At 33.2% G+C, this 23,025-nt stretch overlaps 1 protein-coding gene across 1 annotated transcript; it reads right to left on the minus strand.

Moving 5' to 3' along the window:
• Window positions 1–14,126: 14,126 nt before the first annotated feature.
• On the minus strand, window positions 14,127–22,119 carry LOC127710136 (uncharacterized). Its single transcript, XM_052215885.1, has 3 exons — window positions 20,629–22,119; window positions 19,059–19,265; window positions 14,127–15,254 (listed from the first exon to the last, which is right to left on the minus strand). Exons 1-3 carry the CDS (start codon window positions 20,791–20,793, stop codon window positions 15,033–15,035), a joined length of 594 nt encoding a protein of 197 aa, XP_052071845.1. The 5' UTR covers window positions 20,794–22,119; the 3' UTR covers window positions 14,127–15,032.
• Window positions 22,120–23,025: the final 906 nt, after the last annotated feature.

The raw sequence follows: 23,025 nt of genomic DNA on the forward strand, positions 1-23,025 counted from the left end.
TAATCAGTTTTCCGCACTTTTTTCCGGCATGCTTGAAGATATTGACTTGATATTTGACGAATTGTTTTATCAAAACAAGTAACAGATCAAGTTTGAATTTTGTTCCGGTCTGATGATTTTGTGCAGAGTTTTGGTCCTTGGACTTAGAAAATTCACTTAAATAATCAGTTTTCAACACTTTTTTTCATCCTGCTTGAAGATATTGACTTGATATTTGTTATATAGTTTACACCATGACAAGTTATAGATCAAGTTAGAATTTTATTCCAATGCAATGAATTTGTAACCGGTAGGGGACTATGTATTGCTATGCAATACTCACAGAATGCTTGTTTATTATCTAATGACAAAGCTTGATTGATTGATTGTTGATTGCTTTACATCCAGTGCCAAATATTTCATGCATGTTGAGGACAAGACAAATTTACAATTAATACAATCAGTAGGTCCTGTAATAGGGGGTTGACCAGAATGAATTTGGGTGAGGGATTTTAAGTGCCTCTGGAAATCTAGGGTAAATTGGATAGGGACAGAAATTTTGCCTTGCAACAGGCCACCTGTAGACCCCCAAAAAGTTGTAGCAAGGGTTCTTAAAACGCAAAGAGAGCAGAAACATCTTTGCATGAGTCATCAGATTTAATGTCCCCATTTTGACTAAACATGACTAAATTTCCATGAATTTATACATCCTGCACAGTTCAATTTTAGTCTGAATTGACCACAGCTAATACCATACCCTTGTATTGCTTCATTGAACAGACAATTTCTTACACAATTCATTACACAACTGTACATGCAATTCTTGACCTGAATAGCATGTTAGTTGTTTGCCATTTTGTACATGTACAGAATAGCAACACTTAAGAAAACTGCATCTTTTATTGGTCGACATGTTTCACCAATTAGATCGGCGTCTTCAGGACAAAGTATAAAAAATTAGAACCCCTGAAGTACAAAGAAATGGTATCTAGTATGTGATGTCATAATTGTCTATTGTTGACGTTGCTATAGGATACTATATGTAATTATGTAATGTTGAACAGAAAATGAATCAAAAATAGTACAATGCAAATTAAGTTACTAAATTCAGAGTTAATCTATTATTGTTGTAATCTTCTTTATCTTAAAAAAAATGTTGTAAACTGTTCTGATAGTAAGTGGCCAGAGGTACTACTTCCAATCATGTCTGGAATGCCGTTAAGTAGTTCACCGTTGCAAAATTTCTTGCAATGTAGGTTTAACTGTAAAATCATGTTGGGATGGATTTATGTTGTTTGCATCTTAATTCTTTAAAGTTCAATTTCGGTAGGTTCTAAATACTCCTGGAAATCTATCTTGGCTTTTTTGTGTCAACTCCATTTGCTCCTGAAAGATCCTTTGTATGGTTTCACACGTAAACAATTTTACATTCAATTTTCTGATGGCACGGAACGATGGTACATATACATCTTGATTTATTTGCAGCCCTGTTGTAAGTATGTTATCTCATAAAACATGTTTAACCCCACCGCATTTTTGTGCCTGTCCCAAGTCAGGATCCTCTGGCCTTTGTTAGTCTTGTATGATTTTTAATTTTAGTTCAATTATATGTTTTTGAGTTTAGTATGACGTCCATTTTCACTGAACTAGTACACATTTTTGTTAAGGGGCCAGCTGAAGCCCTTCTCTTGGTGCGGGATTTTCTCGCTGAGTTGAAAACCCATTGGTGGCCTTTGGCTGTTTTTTGCTATTTGCTCGGGTTGTTGTCTCTTTGACACATTCCCCATTTCCATTCTCAATTTTATATATCGAAAAATGCATGGTATAATTGGTTTTCATGGTGTAGTAAAATAGTACTATGAAGTTAAAAGGTAACCATATTTAATATATGTGCAAGGTGACCAGAGGTAACCAAAATCAGTATTGACGTAAGGTGACCAGATGTTACCATCGTCAATATCTGTGTAAGATGACCAGAGGTAACCAAAGTCAATATATGTGTAAGATGACAAAAAGTAACCAATGTCATTGGTTGCCTTTGGCTGTTTTTTGCTATTTGCTCGGGTTGTTGTCTCTTTGACACATTCCCCATTTCCATTCTCAATTTTATCCTCTGTTTGTTCTTCATACAATTTTCCTTTTGTTTGGTGGTTTTTCGGCAGTAATTGATGGTATCAGTTGATTTTTGGCTTCTTGGAATTCTTCGTTCTTGCTCAGTGTAGAGATGGCCATGGGGTCGGCGCTGTGTGGTATAGGCGGATCCGGGAATGCAGGGGTTCAGAATATCGAAAATAAATAAAGAGCTGCTGAACCAATGCCTCCTATGTTTTGTGCTGGTAGAGTTCCCTTGAGTTGATACCAGATGGTATGAAGGGTTGTCAAAAATTAAATACCACTAAAATGACAACAACACTTAAGTAAACTTTTTAGACCACTTTGCGGCTGTTTAAATTTCGCGATTTTCAAATTTACTTCATGTATTAAAATAAGATAAGATCAAAGTTTTACAAGTTTTCTGACGATTTATATTTGCGTTATTTTTCTATCCGGGAAAATAGATCGCTCGCAACAATTAGTTGGTTTACAGTAATTTACCTATAATTACGTTTGATCTACACTATATGAAATCATTCTGTTTATTATGTGTCAAAGGTGAATATTTAAGGATTTATAAGACGTCTGTTTTTTCAAAGAAAAGAGGAAAAATAAAATCTGCATGAAGTCATTTATTGAAATTACAATTACCGGTATAATTTGCGTTAAACAGTTAGCAAAATGACTTAACTCTAACTAGAGCATTTTCTGCAAGAAATGTATTTGTTTATTCCCAATTATATTATTATTTAACCGTACAATTTTTTTGAACATGTATATTTAAATACAGGAAATGTATTTTTTCCAATGAGAATGACACCAATTTTTGTCTCGAAAAATGATATACCTCTATTTGAAAATTCCCCTAAAGCATCAATCAACAATTAAATTTAGGATCAAGGTTTGCATAACAAGGAGAAACTTTTTTTAGATGAATCTATTTTTATGCCAGATAGTAATCATCATTTAAATAAATTTAAATGGCACTCCAATTTCAGCTGTTAATGAGATTTGAATTCTTTGCTGGCTATAATTAACAAGATTCAGCTATTCATTTATTTAGGGATTTCCCATATTTTCCCGCTAAATAGCACACTGCTCCCAACAAATGTAAACACACAAATTTTGCATGTGAGCATGATATGTTTGCAGGATTACTGCATTTATTGATTTGATTTGGGTATAGATATTGAATTTAAGGTACAGTAAAGCATTTGCATTAACAGAATAGTTTGCATACAATATTTTTGATTTATTTAAACATGTGCTTCACTGAGCGCAGCTTGATACGACCACAGAGGTCGAACCCCGAAGAGTTGGCACAAATTTGGACACAGTATTCAAGCTTGATGCTGTCTGAATTATTGAAGATTTCTTCTTGAAACTTTTCAAAAAATTTGAAATTTGAAAAATTTTGAAAAAAAATATGATTCCCTAAAAAAAATTGAAAATAGAATCCCCTCACTTTTGAACTCCCCCCCCCCCCCCCCCCCCCACCTTTGGAGCAATTACCCCCAACCTCAATCCCAGCCTTCTCTTTAAAGTAAAATTTTAGAGAGATTCATACACTTAAACACAAGTTATTGTCTGGAAACTCTATTTTTTGGTTCTTAATACCTGCATGTTTGTGGCAATTACCTCCAAACTAAATCCCATCATTCACTTTGTGATACTGTATATTCAGAAATTATTGTGATGTTTTTATTATTGCGAAAAATGAGACAGAGTTATACATTGTAATCGCAATAGTTTAAACTGGCATTTTGAAATTACAGGATTTTTCTCAACATCGCAAAAATTAAAATCACAATTTAGTCTTAAATGACAAAATCGCAATAATTTCTGAACTTACAGAATAATGGAACCTTGTGGTACAATGTCAGAGAGATCCGTTCACTTACACAGTCACACTAGTTATTGTCTGAAAACTACAACTAGAGGCTCTTGATAGAGGCTCTCAAGAGCCTGTGTCGCTCACCTGTATCTACTGTGGTTTTGGAAATCATGTAAATAAGGTTAAATCATAATAAATAGTATTAAATACCCCAATAATGATTGAGACCAAGTTTGGTTTAATTTGGCCCAGTAGTTAAATCAAAAGCAGGTCATCCAAGTTTAGTCTTACAATAGTTACTGAAGACCCCTTATCATTATTTAAATTAGTGTTCAAGTTGTGACCATTTGAAATTGTTTTTTAAAGGAAAAGTCCAAAAACTTTTTACTATAATCATATCGGAAACCCTTAAAATATAAATCATACATTTTAATTTTAAAAGTTGCACGACTGAGTACTTTCCTTTCTGAATTATTAGTTGGTTAATAGCTACACCAAAAGTTGTCGATGCACTTTAAATTCCATTATGAGTTGATTAACGAACAATACTTAAAATGAGATTAGTCCACTCCCAGCATGCAAAAAGACTTAAACTACGTCACAGAAGTCAGGAAGTTCAAATAAATAAAATCAATAATTCCCAATTTTCTTCTTTATTCGTGTTCATATCCCGTTAAAACTTGGTGAATATGTTGTTTGGTATTATGAACATAATAAGATAAGTAAAAAATCGTGAATTTTCCCTTAAACAATTTTCCCGTTGACTTCCATATATAGTAAACCTCTATGTTCTATTTTTAGCCATGGCAGCTATGTTGGTTAGATGGCAGGGTCATCGGATAAGTTTTTCAATCAAAATACCTAACTGAAATTGTGGCTAAGTTTAATTCTATTTGGCCCGGTAGATTAAGTGGAGAAGATTTTTGTAAAAGATTATAAAAGTTTACAAAAAATTGTTACAAATTGACTATAAAGGACAATAACTTCTTCAGGGGTCAATTGTAGATCTAACTTTGCTGAAAATTATTGCTGTTTACAGTATATCTTTATCTTTAATAATATTCAAGATAATAACAACAAGAGTGCACACGCTGAAATGTCTCGCCTACTATACTGACCATTGATTTTATGTTGATAGTCCTACATATAAAGTTTTACTACAAGTATCACATTAACATTTATGATCCAAGAAAATGAGGTCAAGGTCAGATAAACCAAGCCGGAAATACATGTACACCTTTAATACAATCCCTCCATACACAGAATATAGATGACCTATTGCTTATAGTATAAAAGAAACAGACCAAACCATGGAAATTCTATATTGACCAATGAACCATGAAAATGAAGTCAAGGTCATTTGAACCCTGCCAGACAGACATGTACACATTAAAATCATTCCAAATATAGTTGACCTATTGCTTATCTAAGAAAAAAAGTTAACCCGGAAAACCTTTTTGTATGCCTGTGATGTATGCTGCTGGATGCCAGATATGACTACGTAGACCAATTAATTCTGTTTGTGTTGCTCCCCTAATTTGACAATATTACGGAACATTAAACAACTGTCATACAAGTGGGCGTATAAGCAAGCAAGCAACCCAGATTTAACCCACCATTTGCTTAGGAAAATGCCTGTGCCAAGTCAGGAATATGTTTTCTGCTCTTTTGTTTTAAACAATGTTTTTTCCGCAATTTTTACAAAAATCAGCAAGGATCTTTGTTTTACAGATATGACTATGCATAAAAATTAATGGGAATCAGATGAGACAATCTTAACTTTTCAAACAAAATAAAACTTATGCAGGACGAACAGACACCCTCATTTTGTTAAAAGAAAACTAGTCGGTGTGGTATTATCAAAAAAATCAAATCCAATGGCATTGACCCATTATAGCCCTATTCACAAACAAAAGTGAAGCGGAATAAGTCATGTAAATCCAATCTGTTTATATACAGATTACAAGCATAAATAATCATTTGTTTAAAGAAAGATTCTAGCGTTTTCGTGCAATAACGGATAAGCGACAACCCATTTTTCACGATCCTTTTCACGATCATCAAAATACGGTACCCGATCTTTCACAATTACTCAGTTAAAATTCATATCTATTTTAAGTCTGATTTCTGTATACTCTTTTGAGTATAACAAACACAGAAATGTATATTTTAATTAGATTGGATCCCTTTGAAATAATAAAAAAACACGATATGAGCATATAACATGCATACACCTCACAAATATAATTCTATTAATTTCTGATGGAAATGAAGCTATGATAGTGATTTATTTCTATGTGACCAAGTATAGCATAATCAAGGGTGTCATTCGGTTTAATGAGAGAAATGATAGTGAAAGAATAACTAACGGTGGTCAAGCATTGCGATCAGATCGTGAAAGATCTGGTATAGGATCGCGAACGAAATATTATCGAGAAGACACATGCTCCGTCAGTAAATAATCTTATCTAATCAATTATTATGAAAAATATTGGAAAAATAAAACTGTCTGTCAAAAAGGTTCAACATTCTGATTAGTGTCCGAGAAAAATCAAGACTTAAAAGTACATCATTTTTACAAAAACACAAAAGGCAGATTGTTCTTCGAAATTTCAGAGAAATAAAAATGTAAACAAACATGATTTTTTTTCAAATTTTTAATGCATAAACTACTTTTCTCCTAGAAATATCTTTCAATTTGAAATATTTCTTAATGTTATTTTGATTTAGTTTATTCAGAAACTTTGCAAGAACGATAATATTTGAAAAATAAATGTGGATAGTGTCCACATGTGGACACAGATGATGCCCCCGCTTGTATATCATATAGTTATAAAGGGACATAACTGAAGAACGGTAAAAGTGACGCTACCCAAATTTGAACTTGATCTGAGTTTTGTGGTAATAAGCATTGTGTGTAAGTCGCATAACATTTGGTTGAGGCTAACTTAAGAAGAGAACAGAAACTAAAAATTCAGCATTTTTCTATTTGTAAACACGTATAACTCTAGAACGGTTGCGTATAAGTTTTATAACATTTGGTTTAGACAAACTAAAAAATTCAGCAATTTTTATGTTTATAAAGGGACATAACTCAAGAATGGTAAAAGTGTCGCCACCAAATTTCGTACTTAATCTGTATTATGTAGTAATAAGCATTGTGTATAAGTTTCATAACATTTGGTTGAGGCAAACTAAAGTAAGACAAGAGTGCACACGCTGAAATGTCTCGCCTTCTTTACTAATCATTGATATTATGTTGATAGTCCTAAGTATGAAGCTTTATTACAACTGTCACATAAACTTAACATTAACCAAGTAAACTAAACATTGACCAATGAACCATGAAAATGAGGTCAAGGTCAGATGAACCATGCTAGGCAGACATGTACAGCTAACAATTCTTCCATACAACAATTATAGTTGACATATTGCTTATAGTTTAAGAAAAACAGACCAAAACACAAAAACTTAACACTGAGCAATGAACCTTGAAAATGAGGCCAAGGTCAAATAAAACCTGCGTGACTGACATACAGATTATAAAATATTTCCATACACCAAATATAGTTGAACTATTGCATATAGTATTAGAAAAAAGACCAAAACTCAAAAACTTAACTTTGACCACTGAACCATGAAAATGAGGTCAAGGTCAGATGACACCTGTCAGCTAGACATGTACACCTTACAATCATTCCATACACCAAATATAGTAGACCTATTGCATACAGTATAAGAAAAACAGACCAAAACACAAAAACTTAACTATAACCACTGAACCATGAAAATGAGGTCAAGGTCAGATGACACCTGCCAGTTGGACATGTACACCTTACAGTCCTTCCATACACCGAATATACTAGACGTATTGCTTATAGTATCTGAGATATGGACTTGACCACCAAAACTTAACCTTGTTCACTGATCCATGAAATGAGGTCGAGGTCAAGTGAAAACTGTCTGACGGGCATGAGGACCTTGCAATGTACGCACATACCAAATATAGTTATCCTATTACCTATAATAAGAGAGAATTCAACATTACAAAAAATCTTAACTTTTTTTTCAAGCAGTCACTTAACCATGAAAATGAGGTCAAGGACATTGGACATGTGACTGACAGAAACTTCGTAACATGAGGCATCCATATACAAAGTATGAAGCATCCAGATCTTCCACCTTCTAAAATATAAAGCTTTTAAGAAGTGAGCTAACGCCGCCGCCGCCGCCGGATCACTATCCCTATGTCGAGCTTTCTGCGACAAAAGTCGCAGGCTCGACAAAAACGGAAACAAAAAAATTGTACTTGATCTTAGTTTTGTGGCAATGAATATTGTGTATAGGTTTTATAATGTTTGGTTGGGGCAAACTTAAGTTACAGAATGGAAACTAAAAATTTTGCAATCTTTCGATTTATAAAGGGGCATAACTCAATAATGGTTAAAGTGACACTACCCAAATTCAACTTGATCTGTGTTTTATCAGTGGAAGTTAAAATTTAACATTGCATTGTATGAAGCATTGATTGTAGTTGATTCAACTATAATCATGGACAAAGGAAGATAACTCTATTTTTAAAAATTACTTGATATTTAGAAGAAAATAAAAATTTTGCAATTTTTCAATTTATAAAGGGGCATAACTCTAGAACAGTTTAAGTGACGCCACCAACATTCAAACTTGATCTGTGTTATGTGGTAATAAGCATTGTGTATAAGTTTCATAATATTTTGTTGAGGCAAACTTAAGTTAGAGAACGGAAACGAAAAATTATCAATTTTTCCATTTATAAAGGGGCATAACTCTATAACAGTTTAAGTGACGCCACCAAAATTCAAACTTGATCTGTGTAATGTGGTAATAAGCATTGTGTATAAGTTTCATAACATTTTGTTGAGGCAAACTCAAGTTAGAGAACGGAAACCAATTTTGGGACGTAAGGACCGACGTACGTACAGACGGACAAGGGTAAAACTTAATGCCCCCACCGCTACGGCGGGGGCATAAAATGATATTTCGGATTAGATTGAAAAGGATCGTATTAAAGCTTAATTACAGATTGATTTCGTTATTTATTAAATATATTGGATAAGTCCCCTAGTTTATCATCAGATCAGTTGTTAGTACTTCGGTACTGACATGATTTATAACAAACCGTTCTATATTTGATTAACTCCAAGGGGGAATTGGAAATAGAAATATAGTCACTTAGGTCCTCTCCCAATCGGCAGTAAAATCCTTGCCCAAGTGGGGTGTCCGATTGGATGTGTAGGATGTTCAAATACGCAGCCACGTCCGGCCAGAATGGGACGTGCACAGAGTGCCACGCTCACTGCACGTTAAGAACCCTTGCAACAGCTTGCAAGAGGTCTGTAGGTGGCCTGTTGCAAGGCAAAATTTCTGTTCATATCTCATTTACTCTTATTTCAGTGGCAGCCCAAATTTCCCGACTTTCATTCCAATTGTTAATTGTTTCCTGCCTTGAAATTACATGGAATATTTGCCACTGGACATTAAGCAACTAACAATCAATTATTAAACATGGTCGTTTATAAAAAGAATTATAAAGAAATTAAGGTTTCAACTCATTCAGGCAAAGTTGACCTTAGTGGATTTGGCTATTTTATAGGTCCTTTTCAGTCATATAGCTCTTCAAATGTTTCTGTTCTTATACATCTTTGGCTTTCAAATATTCGACTTTGAGCGTCCTGGATGAAAATCAATCCATAAAAGCGCTTCAGACGAATGAAATTCATACAGTGTAACATAACAAATAACATGTACCTCAAGTACAGAACAATTCAAAATACAACCACCCAAACTTAATGATCATTAATATATCTTACCAGCACAACTTTGGACAGGCTTTGTCTACTTAACATACAAATCAACTGTACCTCAAGTACAGACCAAATCAATCTAGATACAACCGAAACAAATAACAATAATGTCTTTTACCTTCAACTTTCAACAGGCTTTGTCTACTTGACGTATATATCAACTGTACCTCAAGTATAGACAAATTCAACCTAATTACAACCGAAACAAATAACATTTATGTCTTTACCTTCAACTTTCGACAGGCTTTGTCTACTAGAGATACACATCAACTGTATCTCAAGTACAGACCAATTCAATATAAACCACCCAAACCTAATGATCATTAATATATTTTACCAGCACAACTTTGGACAGGCTTTGTCATACAAATCAACTGTACCTCAAGTATAGACCACAAATAACAATAATGTCTTTTACCTTCAACTTTCGACAGGCTTTGTCTACTTGACGTATATATCAACTGTACCTCAAGTATAGACAAATTCAACCTAATTACAACCGAAACAAATAACATTTATGTCTTTACCTTCAACTTTCGACAGGCTTTGTCTACTAGAGATACACATCAACTGTATCTCAAGTACAGACCAATTCAATATAAACCACCCAAACCTAATGATCATTAATATATTTTACCAGCACAACTTTGGACAGGCTTTGTCATACAAATCAACTGTACCTCAAGTATAGACCACAAATAACAATAATGTCTTTTACCTTCAACTTTCGACAGGCTTTGTCTACTAGAGGTACACATCAACTGTACCTCAAGTACAGACCAATTGAATCTACAAACACCGATACCTAAAGAACAATAATGTGTTTTACCATTTTTTACTACATGTTAATTACATATAAATTTAACAGACAGACACTATCCCATTCAAAATATTCACCTATTTAAAATTATATTGCTATCTGGCATATAAACTGATATTTGAAGAAAAAAATGCACACTTAATTTTATTAAATATATACATAATTAAATTTTGTATAATGAATCAATTTTATACAACATAAATACACATTTATATACAATGTATTGTTTAAAGACAGAAATCACTGAAATTTGTAATTTAATTTGAATACAAGTAGATGAACAATATATCACATAAATGGAGAGGGTATAATAAGACCACTTTTGGCCAAATGAATTAGAATAATACAAAGTATTTTAAACCATTAAATAACGTCCTTCAGATATTTAAACATACAGAAATAAGAAGATGTGGTATTATTGCAAATGATCCAACAGGGACCAGATACAAAATGACATAGGTGTAAGCAGTTTGTCATCATAAAGCTTTCAACAATGAGCAAAACCCTTACTGCATAGCAAACTACAGGCCCAAGAACACAGTTATTTCTTAGTGCACTTCTTAGACAATAAATGGAAATTAAAAAAATCCAACCTGCACTTTCTCGATAATATTTTTACAGTGTGGTGTACTACTTTTGGGACAAATTATATCAATATTATAGAAAACTTCTTCAGCTCTAACTCAAAATATGGATAATTTTATGTTAAGGGGGTCTTGAATTCTTTTGACAGCTTCCGAAAATACTAATTTTTAACCTTTTTTAGCTGGACCAAAATCACTACTTTACTTTAAAATTATGACCCAAACTTTTTTTACAGTGTAGTTTCATCCCCCTACTTAATATTTCAGGCATAAAACATGAAGAAATAAATTTGGAAAGTGCATAAAAATAATGGAAAGTAACACACTGTCCACACTAGGGACTATATTTGTAGACACCAAAATCAAGGGACGATAACTGTGTTCCCGGACCTATAACAGTACACACGCTGAAGTGTCTTGCCTTCTTTACTGACCATTGATTTTATGTTGAAAGTCTAAAAAGATAAAGGTTTTACTACAATAGTATCACATAAACTTCACATTTTTCAAGATCTATGACAATGAGGTCAAGGTTAGATAAATCCTGTCAGACAGACATGTTCACCGTGCAATTATTCCATACACCAAATATTGTTGACATGTTGCTTAATATGGTAATTTGAACAGATCAAAATACAAAAACTTAACATTACTGTGTGTTTGTTTATTCTACATTGGATAGAGGTCCAGGGGGAGGGTTGACATCTCACAAAACATGTTTAACCCCGCCGCATTTTTGCGCCTGTCCCAAGTCAGGAGCATCTGGCCTTTGTTAGTCTTGTATGTTTTTTAATTTAAGTTCATTTATATGTTTTGGAGTTTAGTGTGACGTCCATTTTCATTGAACTAGTACACATTTTGCTTAGGGGCCAGCTGAAGCCCGCCTCCGGGTGCGGGATTTTCTCGCGGAGTTGAAGACCCATTGGTGGCCGTCATCTGTTTTCTGCTGTTTGCTCGGGTTGTTGTCTCTTTGACACATTCCCCATTTCCATTCTCAATTTTATTGACCAAATGAACCATAAAAAATGAGGTCAAGGTCCGATGATACCAGCTAAAATGACCTGTGCACCTTACAATCATTCCATACACCAAATATAGTTGACATATTGCTTAAATTACTTCAAAACAGACCAAAACACTTGACATTGACCAATGAACCAAGAAAATAAGGTCAAGGTCAGGTGAAAGCTGCCAGACTGACATGTACCCTTAAAATCATTCCATGCACCACATATACTTGACCTAATCATGTAACTTTAACCTTGATCACTGATCCATGAAATGAAATCAAGGTCAGGTGAACCCTGTCTGACAAACATGTAGACCTTGCAAGGAACCCATACAACAAATATAGTTATCCTAGTACTCATATAATGAGTGAGAAATTCAATAACAAATAAATGAGGAATGTGTCCATGGGACACAGATGATGCCCCCGCTTGCATATAACGTTATAAAGGGACACAACTCAAGAAGGGTAAAAGTGACGCTGCCCAAATTTGTACTTGATCTGAGTTTTGTGGTAAAAAAAAAGTTTTATTTTTATTCAACCAATTGTCAAGGACAATGAACATATGACAGACAGAAACTTCTTAACATATGGAATCTTCATACAAGGTATGATGTATCCAGGTCTTCTACCTTCAGATATAAAAAGCTTTATACAAATAGTTTACGACGCAGTTGCATTGTTATCCCTATGTCTTGCATGCTGTGACTTTTGTTGCAGGCGAGACAAAAAAGTAACTGACATGATAAAACATAACAAAAATTCAAACAAGACAACGAACAGCCTAACTCATGTGTAAAACAACAGAAAAAACAAAAATTGATATACAGTAACAAACAATAACCACTGAAGTACAGGCTAATGACTTTGGACAAGCACATACAAAAATAAATAATATGTACATAACATGAACTGATAAATTTAATATTTTTATGCAATATTAGTGCCCTTAAATGGATTTTATCATATTATGTCTTAGTAAAAACTCATCATAGATACAGATAAAACTCATCCTGAAACATGCACATCAATAATCTAACTTGTTCATACTTTTTAAATCATAACAAAATATCTTCCAAATATAATGAATAACTTTATAATTTACAAAATACTTACAAAACAATTATAGGCCAAGCAGTGTGTATTCTAAATCAACAGAAAAAACATATACAAATTATCTGCTATTGACAATAATTTACCCGTAGCCTTTCTTAAAATTATGTATTGTAATGATTAACACATCCATTTGTACATGTTTACTATCAAAACATGTGCATAATCTGGATAACAAATATGTATTTAATAAATAAATGTGTATATGAACCTTCTAGAATAATAAAAATCTACTAATAAGGTTAAGGTAAAATGCTTTTAAAATCAACAAAAATTATTTAATATGGTCAAAATGCAATAACATAACATTAAGGGTTCCATTTTTACTGCACCAGATATGCATTAACTAATGTCTCTTTAGTGATGCAATCTAATCTAACAAAAAATGTGTTCAAAACAAAACACAAGTAGTTGCAATTTGTTCACCAAATAAAAACAGAATATTTTGAAACTTTTAAAACAACACCAATTTTATCTCTAACCAATTTAATATGCAAAATAATTAAGTGTTGCATTAAGATTTATGGTGTATTGATATGCACAACGTACTCCTACAGACAAGATTCTTCCTTATTTCACATATAAAATAAAATAGGAGGCACAAATTGCAATTCAGATTATATCAAAATTTAGTTAAAGCCTAAATGACTTACTGGTAAACATTAGCAGATATACAACTGTTTTATAAAAAGCAAAGTAAGAGAAAAACTTGATTTAAGCTCAACAGAACTGTCAAATCTTAGTCAAAACCCTAATTAAGCAAATTTTTTAAACAGTTTTCAAGATTAAGGCAAAAGACACAAGAAATTGGTAAAAATTGTCAATTATGGGCAACTGAAAATTTGGGGGGGGGGGGGGGGAGGGGGGTGGATGGAGGAGGGATGGAAAGAAGATAAATCTTGTTATTCTAGACATTTTTGCCCTGCTTTTATTTTCAAGAAATTAGACAATTACTTACAATTTATTCGAAACCTGATTAAAAGGAAGGATAGGTGCAAATACTTTGTCAAAAAGGCTGTATGTACAACTGATGAACTTAAAAAATTTATATAAGTTGATGTGAAACAATTAAAAAATTAATTAATGCTAAAATCAAGTGAATTTCAGCTTACATTAATTTCTTTTGTGAAGACCATTTACAATTACAATTTCATATGAAAGCTAATTTCATATCAGATTTAAATAACTCAAATTGGTAAAACATGGTGGATAAATAAATAAATATTTACATATATAAACAAATACTGTTTAGGGAGCAAGATAAAATTCATACATGTCTGATGTTGCTCTTTTTCCTGTCAAAAATAATACAAAAATTCATCAAAATATCAAAATCAACATAAAAAAAATTAGGGTTAGTCAGGAAACCCTAAGCCTTAAACAACAAATATATTTATTGCCCTAAGCTATAAGCTTTATTTCAACAAAGGTTTTAATAAATAATAGCTGAAAGTATGATTTTAGTTTACTCACAAAAGGACACCTTACTCTAAGAATGGTTTTACTGCTAGATGGGAAAAGTCAATGGATTGCAATATTTCTATACCCAAGTCAACCCTAAATGTTATCAATCACTCTATATATGTGCATTGATGAACATAGAAGCAGGTTAAAAGCAACAAATTAATACGAATCATATCTTGCAAATATGGTATTTGAAAATATCAATTGAAACTGGCCCTGTTTATAGAAACTGAGCTACTTATACAAAAATATAAAAGCAATCAAAACAAACTTAAAATATGGTAGATACTGCTTAGTCTACATTCTCTATCTGCTGTTCTTTTCTGCTGATGCAACATGGAGAAAACTGAACAAATCCAAGTGTAAGTAATGGTGTTATTAATTCTTTTCTATCTGCAGCCTTTAAGTAATTATATGGTCTGCTATAGTACACAACAGGACTGTTAACACACTGGTTCCCGGTCATTATTTCTTCAAACTGTACAGTGTTACATTGGAAATAGGAAAATGTTACCTGCATAAAAAAAAATCAAAATGAATGGCAACTTCAATTTACAAATCTGAAATAAATCATAAACATCTTAACTGAACAAAATTGCAGATACCTCAATTTGTTCATGCTTCATATTATACAGTAGTTTAAGTTAAAAATAAAAGTAAATTAGATAATCAAACTTAACCAAAAAAGTTTTTGAAACAAAAGAAATTACTAAATAGATTCATCTAAAAAAAGTTTCTCCTTGTTATGCAAACCTTGATCCTAAATTTAATTGTTGATTGATGCTTTAGGGGAATTTTCAAATAGAGGTATATCATTTTTCGAGACAAAAATTGGTGTCATTCTCATTGGAAAAAATACATTTCCTGTATTTAAATATACATGTTCAAAAAAATTGTACGGTTAAATAATAATATAATTGGGAATAAACAAATACATTTCTTCCAGAAAATGCTCTAGTTAGAGTTAAGTCATTTTGCTAACTGTTTAACGCAAATTATACCGGTAATTGTAATTTCAATAAATGACTTCATGCAGATTTTATTTTTCCTCTTTTCTTTGAAAAAACAGACGTCTTATAAATCCTTAAATATTCACCTTTGACACATAATAAACAGAATGATTTCATATAGTGTAGATCAAACGTAATTATAGGTAAATTACTGTAAACCAACTAATTGTTGCGAGGGATCTATTTTCCCGGATAGAAAAATAACGCGAATATAAATCGTTAGAAAACTTGTAAAACTTTGATCTTATCTTATTTTAATACATGAAGTAAATTTGAAAATCGCGAAATTTAAACAGCCGCAAAGTGGTCTAAAAAGTTTACTTAAGTGTTGTTGTCATTTTAGTGGTATTTAATTTTTGACAACCCTTCATACCATCTGGTATCAACTCAAGGGAACTCTACCAGCACAAAACATAGGAGGCATTGGTTCAGCAGCTCTTTATTTATTTTCGATATTCTGAACCCCTGCATTCCTGGATCCGCTAATACCACACAGCGCCGACCCCAAGGCCATCTCTACACTGAGCAAGAACGAAGAATTCCAAGAAGCCAAAAATCAACTGATACCATCAATTACTGCCGAAAAACCACCAAACAAAAGGAAAATTGTATGAAGAACAAACAGAGGATAAAATTGAGAATGGAAATGGGGAATGTGTCAAAGAGACAACAACCCGAGCAAATAGCAAAAAACAGCCAAAGGCAACCAATGACATTGGTTACGTTTTGTCATCTTACACATATATTGACTTTGGTTACCTCTGGTCATCTTACACAGATATTGACGATGGTAACATCTGGTCACCTTACGTCAATATTGATTTTGGTTACCTCTGGTCACCTTGCACATATATTAAATATGGTTACCTTTTAACTTCATAGTACTATTTTACTACACCATGAAAACCAATTATACCATGCATTTTTCGATATATAAAATTGAGAATGGAAATGGGGAATGTGTCAAAGAGACAACAACCCGAGCAAATAGCAAAAAACAGCCAAAGGCCACCAATGGGTTTTCAACTCAGCGAGAAAATCCCGCACCAAGAGAAGGGCTTCAGCTGGCCCCTTAACAAAAATGTGTACTAGTTCAGTGAAAATGGACGTCATACTAAACTCAAAAACATATAATTGAACTAAAATTAAAAATCATACAAGACTAACAAAGGCCAGAGGATCCTGACTTGGGACAGGCACAAAAATGCGGTGGGGTTAAACATGTTTTATGAGATAACATACTTACAACAGGGCTGCAAATAAATCAAGATGTATATGTACCATCGTTCCGTGCCATCAGAAAATTGAATGTAAAATTGTTTACGTGTGAAACCATACAAAGGATCTTTCAGGAGCAAATGGAGATGACACAAAAAAGCCAAGATAGATTTCCAGGAGTATTTAGAACCTACCGAAATTGAACTTTAAAGAATTAAGATGCAAACAACATAAATCCATCCCAACATGATTTCCAGTTAAACCTACATTGCAAGAAATTTTGCAACGGTGAACTACTTAACGGCATTCCAGACATGATTGGAAGTAGTACCTCTGGCCACTTACTATCAGAACAGTTTACAACATTTTTTTTAAGATAAAGAAGATTACAACAATAATAGATTAACTCTGAATTTAGTAACTTAATTTGCATTGTACTATTTTTGATTCATTTTCTGTTCAACATTACATAATTACATATATAGTATCCTATAGCAACGTCAACAATAGACAATTATGACATCACATACTAGATACCATTTTTTTGTACTTCAGGGGTTCTAATTTTTTATACTTTGTCCTGAAGACGCCGATCTAATTGGTGAAACATGTCGACCAATAAAAGATGCAGTTTTCTTAAGTGTTGCTATTCTGTACATGTACAAAATGTCAAACAACTAACATGCTATTCAGGTCAAGAATTGCATGTACAGTTGTGTAATGAATTGTGTAAGAAAATGTCTGTTCAATGAAGCAATACAAGGGTATGGTATTAGCTGTGGTCAATTGAGACTAAAATTGAACTGTGCAGGATGTATAAATTCATGGAAGTTTAGTCATGTTTAGTCAAAATGGGGACATTAAATCTGATGACTCATGGAAAGATGTTTCTGCTCTCTTTGCGTTTTAAGAACCCTTGCTACAACTTTTTGGGGGTCTACAGGTGGCCTGTTGCAAGGCAAAATTTCTGTCCCTATCCAATTTACCCTAGATTTCCAGAGGCATTTAAAATCCCTCACCCAAATTCATTCTGGTCAACCCCCTATTACAGGACCTACTGATTGTATTAATTGTAAATTTGTCTTGTCCTCAACATGCATGAAATATTTGGCACTGGATGTAAAGCAATCAACAATCAATCAATCAAGCTTTGTCATTAGATAATAAACAAGCATTCTGTGAGTATTGCATGGCAATACATAGTCCCCTACCGGTTACAAATTCATTGCATTGGAACAAAATTCTAACTTGATCTATAACTTGTCATGGTGTAAACTATATAACAAATATCAAGTCAATATCTTCAAGCAGGATGAAAAAAAGTGTTGAAAACTGATTATTTAAGTGAATTTTCTAAGTCCAAGGACCAAAACTCTGCACAAAATCATCAGACCGGAACAAAATTCAAACTTGATCTGTTACTTGTTTTGATAAAACAATACGTCAAATATCAAGTCAATATCTTCAAGCATGCCGGAAAAAAGTGCGGAAAACTGATTATTTGAGTGAATTTTCTAAGTCCAAGGACCATAACTCTGCACAAAATCATCAGACGGGAACAAAATTCAAACTTGAACTGTAACTTGTCATGATAAAACTACATACCAGTTATCAAATCAATATCTTCAAGAATGACAAAAAAAAGTGTGAAAAACTGATTATTTTAGTGAATTTTCTGAGTCAAAGGACCATAACTCTGCACAAAATCATCAGACCGGAACAAAATTCCAAATTGATCTGTTACTTGTCATGATTAAACAATACACCAAATATTAAATCAATATCTTCAAGCATGAAGAAATAAATTGCTTTGCCGAGCACAGCTGGATACGACCGCAGAGGTCCAACCCTGAACAGTTGGGGCAAAAATTGACACAATATTCGCTCTTAATACAGGTCTGAATTTGGATTGTAATTAAATATTTGACAAATCTTTTGCGGTCGTATAAAAAGGTGTGGAACACTGATTTGCTGGACTGACGGATTGACAGACAGACAAGCAGACAGAAAGACAGACAGACGGACGGAGTGCACACCTAAAGTCCCCTTCGACTTCGTCGGTAGGGGACTAATAAAAGATCAATGCTTACATGTGTCTTCTGTACAATGATACCTAATAGACCATTCTTCTGTGATAAAGGGTAATGCAATAATAGCTCTCCTCCATGCTGACCCTGTAATCTATCATCAAGGTGCCATATAACTTGCTCTTTACCTATTACTTTCTTTTTCCCTGACCTTGTACTATACTGTAAGGAAATAACCAAGTCTTCCTTTGCTTTAAATTCTTTCTTAACCTAGAAAAACAATCAAATAAAAAGGTTGTTTTAAGATTGTGTTCCTCAGCTGTGATCCCTTACCTCTTACACATGAAGCATACAGCAAGAAAAATTTCAATATTCAGTCTTCATGATATATTTTGTAGCTACAGACCAGATGCTGCTTTTTCAAAAAATTTGCATAGATTATAATGGCCTGTTGAAGAGGTTCTTCAAGCATGGGCTAGTTGTGAAGAGAATACTTGAAGAAAATGTTCTACATGTTATAAATTGTAATCAATCTAGAATGCCCAAGTAAACAAGTGTAGCGTCACAAAGACTTTACACTATAATACATGAAATATGTTACGTTCCCGCTGTATTTACAACAAGCTGGTTTGTGTCTAACCCCATATCCATAGGGGGTCACCACGTGACGGCGTCAAACCAATCACAATGTCATAATTTACCCGCGGTGCAATAAATATTTATTACATGGATTTAAATTTATGTTCTCTGGTGAGGACAATTTCAAATTTCAAACTTTAGTCATGTTTTGGTTAAGAACTGTCATATTACTATATCAATTCATTAAACTACTCTTACAAATAGTTGAATGGGTCATTATGCTAAGCATACTCGCAATGTAAAGTAGTGGAAACAGAAAGAAGGTTTTTGAGAGATCCAAAGGTGCTCACATATAACAATTAGTCACTTTCAAGCTGCTGACCAAATTTGAAGTCATTCTGCTCAGCAGTTCATGAGACATGGCTAACAATAATATTTATTTTTGATGAATGAGTGACAGGAAGGACAAAGTAAGTGCAAGATAGTCCCCATTCCTAGTGCGGGTGTGAGTTCCCAAATGAATAGTTACATATATTTCATGTAACGTTATGTAAGTTTATGTGCTACAATCGTTTTCAGATCACACAAAAATAAATACTATGCACTAAGGTAAGGAAAAATGCAGTTCTTTTAATAAAAGGTGCAAGGGGAAAAATAACCCTACGTAAATCATTCAAGAAATAAAAGAAGAATGTGTCCATGGTTAACAGTTGCCCCCAATTGTAAATTAACGGCAAATTTAGCATTTTCTTCCATTCATAAAAGGACATAACTCAAGAAAGGTGAAAGAGACGCTACCCAAATTCAAACTTGATCTGTGTTTGATGGCATTGTGTGTAACTTTGAAAACATTTGTTCAGGCAAATTAAAGTTGGAGGGAGGAAACAGCAAATTCAGCAATTTACCCGTTTTTAAAGCTTAAGGGAGAACTTGAGAACAGTAAAGTGACGGCACCCTAATTTGATCTTGATCTGTGTTTGAGGGAAACAGCAAATTCAGCCATTTTCAAGCATATTGCAATGAGTTCCATTGCAGTTCTATAGTTAACATATACCTCACAAACTGCTAATATCTTTAAATTAGAATGATGTATGTCTGAATTGGTAATATCTGGAAAGACAATATCAGGTATAGATGAAACAGCTTTATCTCCTATATCAACCTGTGCTTTACCAATAACAGGAACACTCCTATAAAATATTAAAATTTCTTTACACATCAAAAAGATGGTATAAAAAATCAGATATTACATGTGTATCAGGATTCTTTCAAAATCTTAAAATATTTAAAATCGAGATTTGATCTTTGAACTGTGTCCCTACTCACATAATGCAGTTCCTTCAATTTATAAATAAAATTTTTTTTTTTTTTTTATTTCTTTTTCATGCAGAGCTAGGTCACAGATTTACAGGTACATGAACATGCATTGGTGTTTTTCTGACAATCCATTTTAAGGAGTTAGTATCTTCCAAAGTCATCAGTAAGCAGTTTCTAATCTAGTGAAATAAAAAATTCGTAAGGGTTCCGCGGAACCCAGTGTCTCGCCTACTTTTGGTGTTAATCGCAGGCTCAACAAAAATGAGGAAAAAAATTAATAAAAATATTCCTCTCTATACTATCTTTTGATTGTAAGAAGCTTCTGTCCAAGTTTGGTAAAAATCCAGGATAATTTATGAATCTAATAAATGTTTTAAAAACTTAAACTGCAGAATGTATGTACTGTTGACTGGAAGAAAAACTAAGTCCATTTATAAGTAAAATACAGAAAAAATGGAACAAAATTTTATCAAAATTTTCTTCTAGATACTAGCTTTTGATCATAAACAAGCTTCTGTCCAAATGTGGTACAAATCCAGGATAGTTTAAGAAAGTTGTTAAAATTTTAAAAACTTTAACCACAGAGTGAATGTAATGTTAACTGGCAGAAAAACTAAGTCCATTTATAAGTAAAATACGGAAAAAATTGAATTTTTTTTTTACAAAATTTACTTTGGATACTATCTTATGATCATAAACAAGCTTCTTTCCAAGTTTGGTAGAAATCCAGGATAGTTTAAGAAAGTTATTAAAATTTCAAAAACTTTAACCACAGAGTGAATGTAATGTTTCCTGGCAGAAAAACTAAGTCCACTTATAAGTAAAATACGGAAAAAATGGAATTTTTTTTTTACAAAATTTACTTCTGAATATAATCTTATGATCATAAACAAGCTTCTGTCCAAGTTTGGTAGAAATCCAGGATAGTTTAAGAAAGTTATTAAAATTTCAAAAACTTTAACCACAGAGTGAATATTTGTGGACGCCGCCGCCGACGACGACGACGACGACGCCGACGGAATGTAGGATCGCTATGTCTCGCTTTTTCGACAAAAGTCGAAGGCTCGACAAAAACACTATCATGGTACATTTTTTTTCATATTCCTTATTCATCAAAACCTCAAAATTTTACAGCAGCAAATAAAACGTAGTATTTCGGAATGCATGTACCAGTATCACACTGCTTAACTGATCCTTATCATTTTGTTTGAGGTCTGACTCTGTGGGATATGATCATGCACCACTGCTGTCATATAGCACAAGGAAGGAATTTCTGCATTTGTCTTTCTACTTCCTCACTTCTTGAATGAAATGGGCTGTTAATTGGTTCAATTTTATAAATATTATTGAAATAACTCAACAAAATTAATTATAAGGAACATTTCCCCATGTTTATACCTTATATTTTAGGTTTGAACAGATTGTTTTTTTACTTCCCTTTTGCAGTCCTCGATGGGATTTGAATGTTACAGGCAATAAAACTGATAATACTAAAGACAAGAGTACACACCCTGAAATGTCTCGCCTGCTTTACTGACCACTGATTTTATGTTAAAATTCTTAAAGATAAAGGTTGTATCACATGAGGTCAATGTTAGATAAGTCCTGTCAGACAGACATGTACACCTAACAATTATTTCATACACCAAATATAGTTGACCTATAGCTATTGCTTATGGTAATTGAAAAACAGACCAAAACACCATGGATTTTTCTAGCATTCCACAGGGTCCGGTTTTCGACCCATTCCCAATGGCAATTATCCTACATTTTTCCCAATTTTGGGAGTAAAATTCCCAAACGATCGCAAAATTTATTTTCATCTTTATTATTCATGATAGCAATGTTCATTTTGTTCAACCGCTAGCTTCATGCCAAAAATTGCCAACAAGTAATGAGTAAATCCGAGTAAAATGGTATCTGACTGACAAATACAACACCGAATAAAATGGTTTGCTGGGGCGCAGCTTGATACGACCGCAGAGGTCGAACCCTGAACAGTTGGGGCAAGTATGTACACAACATTCAAGCTTGATACAGCTCTGAATTTGGATTGTTATTAAATATTTGACACAGCATAGGTTTCTGACACAGAAAGAATGTGGTCTAAGAACTTGAATTTTTTTAATTTACC

The sequence above is a fragment of the Mytilus californianus genome, unplaced genomic scaffold (genome assembly GCF_021869535.1).
Source record: "Mytilus californianus isolate M0D057914Y unplaced genomic scaffold, xbMytCali1.0.p SCAF_7, whole genome shotgun sequence".
Taxonomy (NCBI): Eukaryota; Metazoa; Mollusca; class Bivalvia; order Mytilida; family Mytilidae; genus Mytilus; species Mytilus californianus.

Excerpts from the sequence above, each read along its gene's own strand:
- LOC127710136 (XM_052215885.1), bottom strand. The coding sequence starts at position 20,793 with ATGTGTAAAGAAATTTTAATATTTTATAGGAGTGTTCCTGTTATTGGT. Across the intron at positions 19,266-20,628 it reads AGATATTAGCAGTTTGTGAG|GTTAAGAAAGAATTTAAAGC; the intron begins GTATATGTTAAC and ends TTGTTTTTCTAG. Across the intron at positions 15,255-19,058 it reads TCATTGTACAGAAGACACAT|GTAACATTTTCCTATTTCCA; the intron begins GTAAGCATTGAT and ends TTTTTTATGCAG.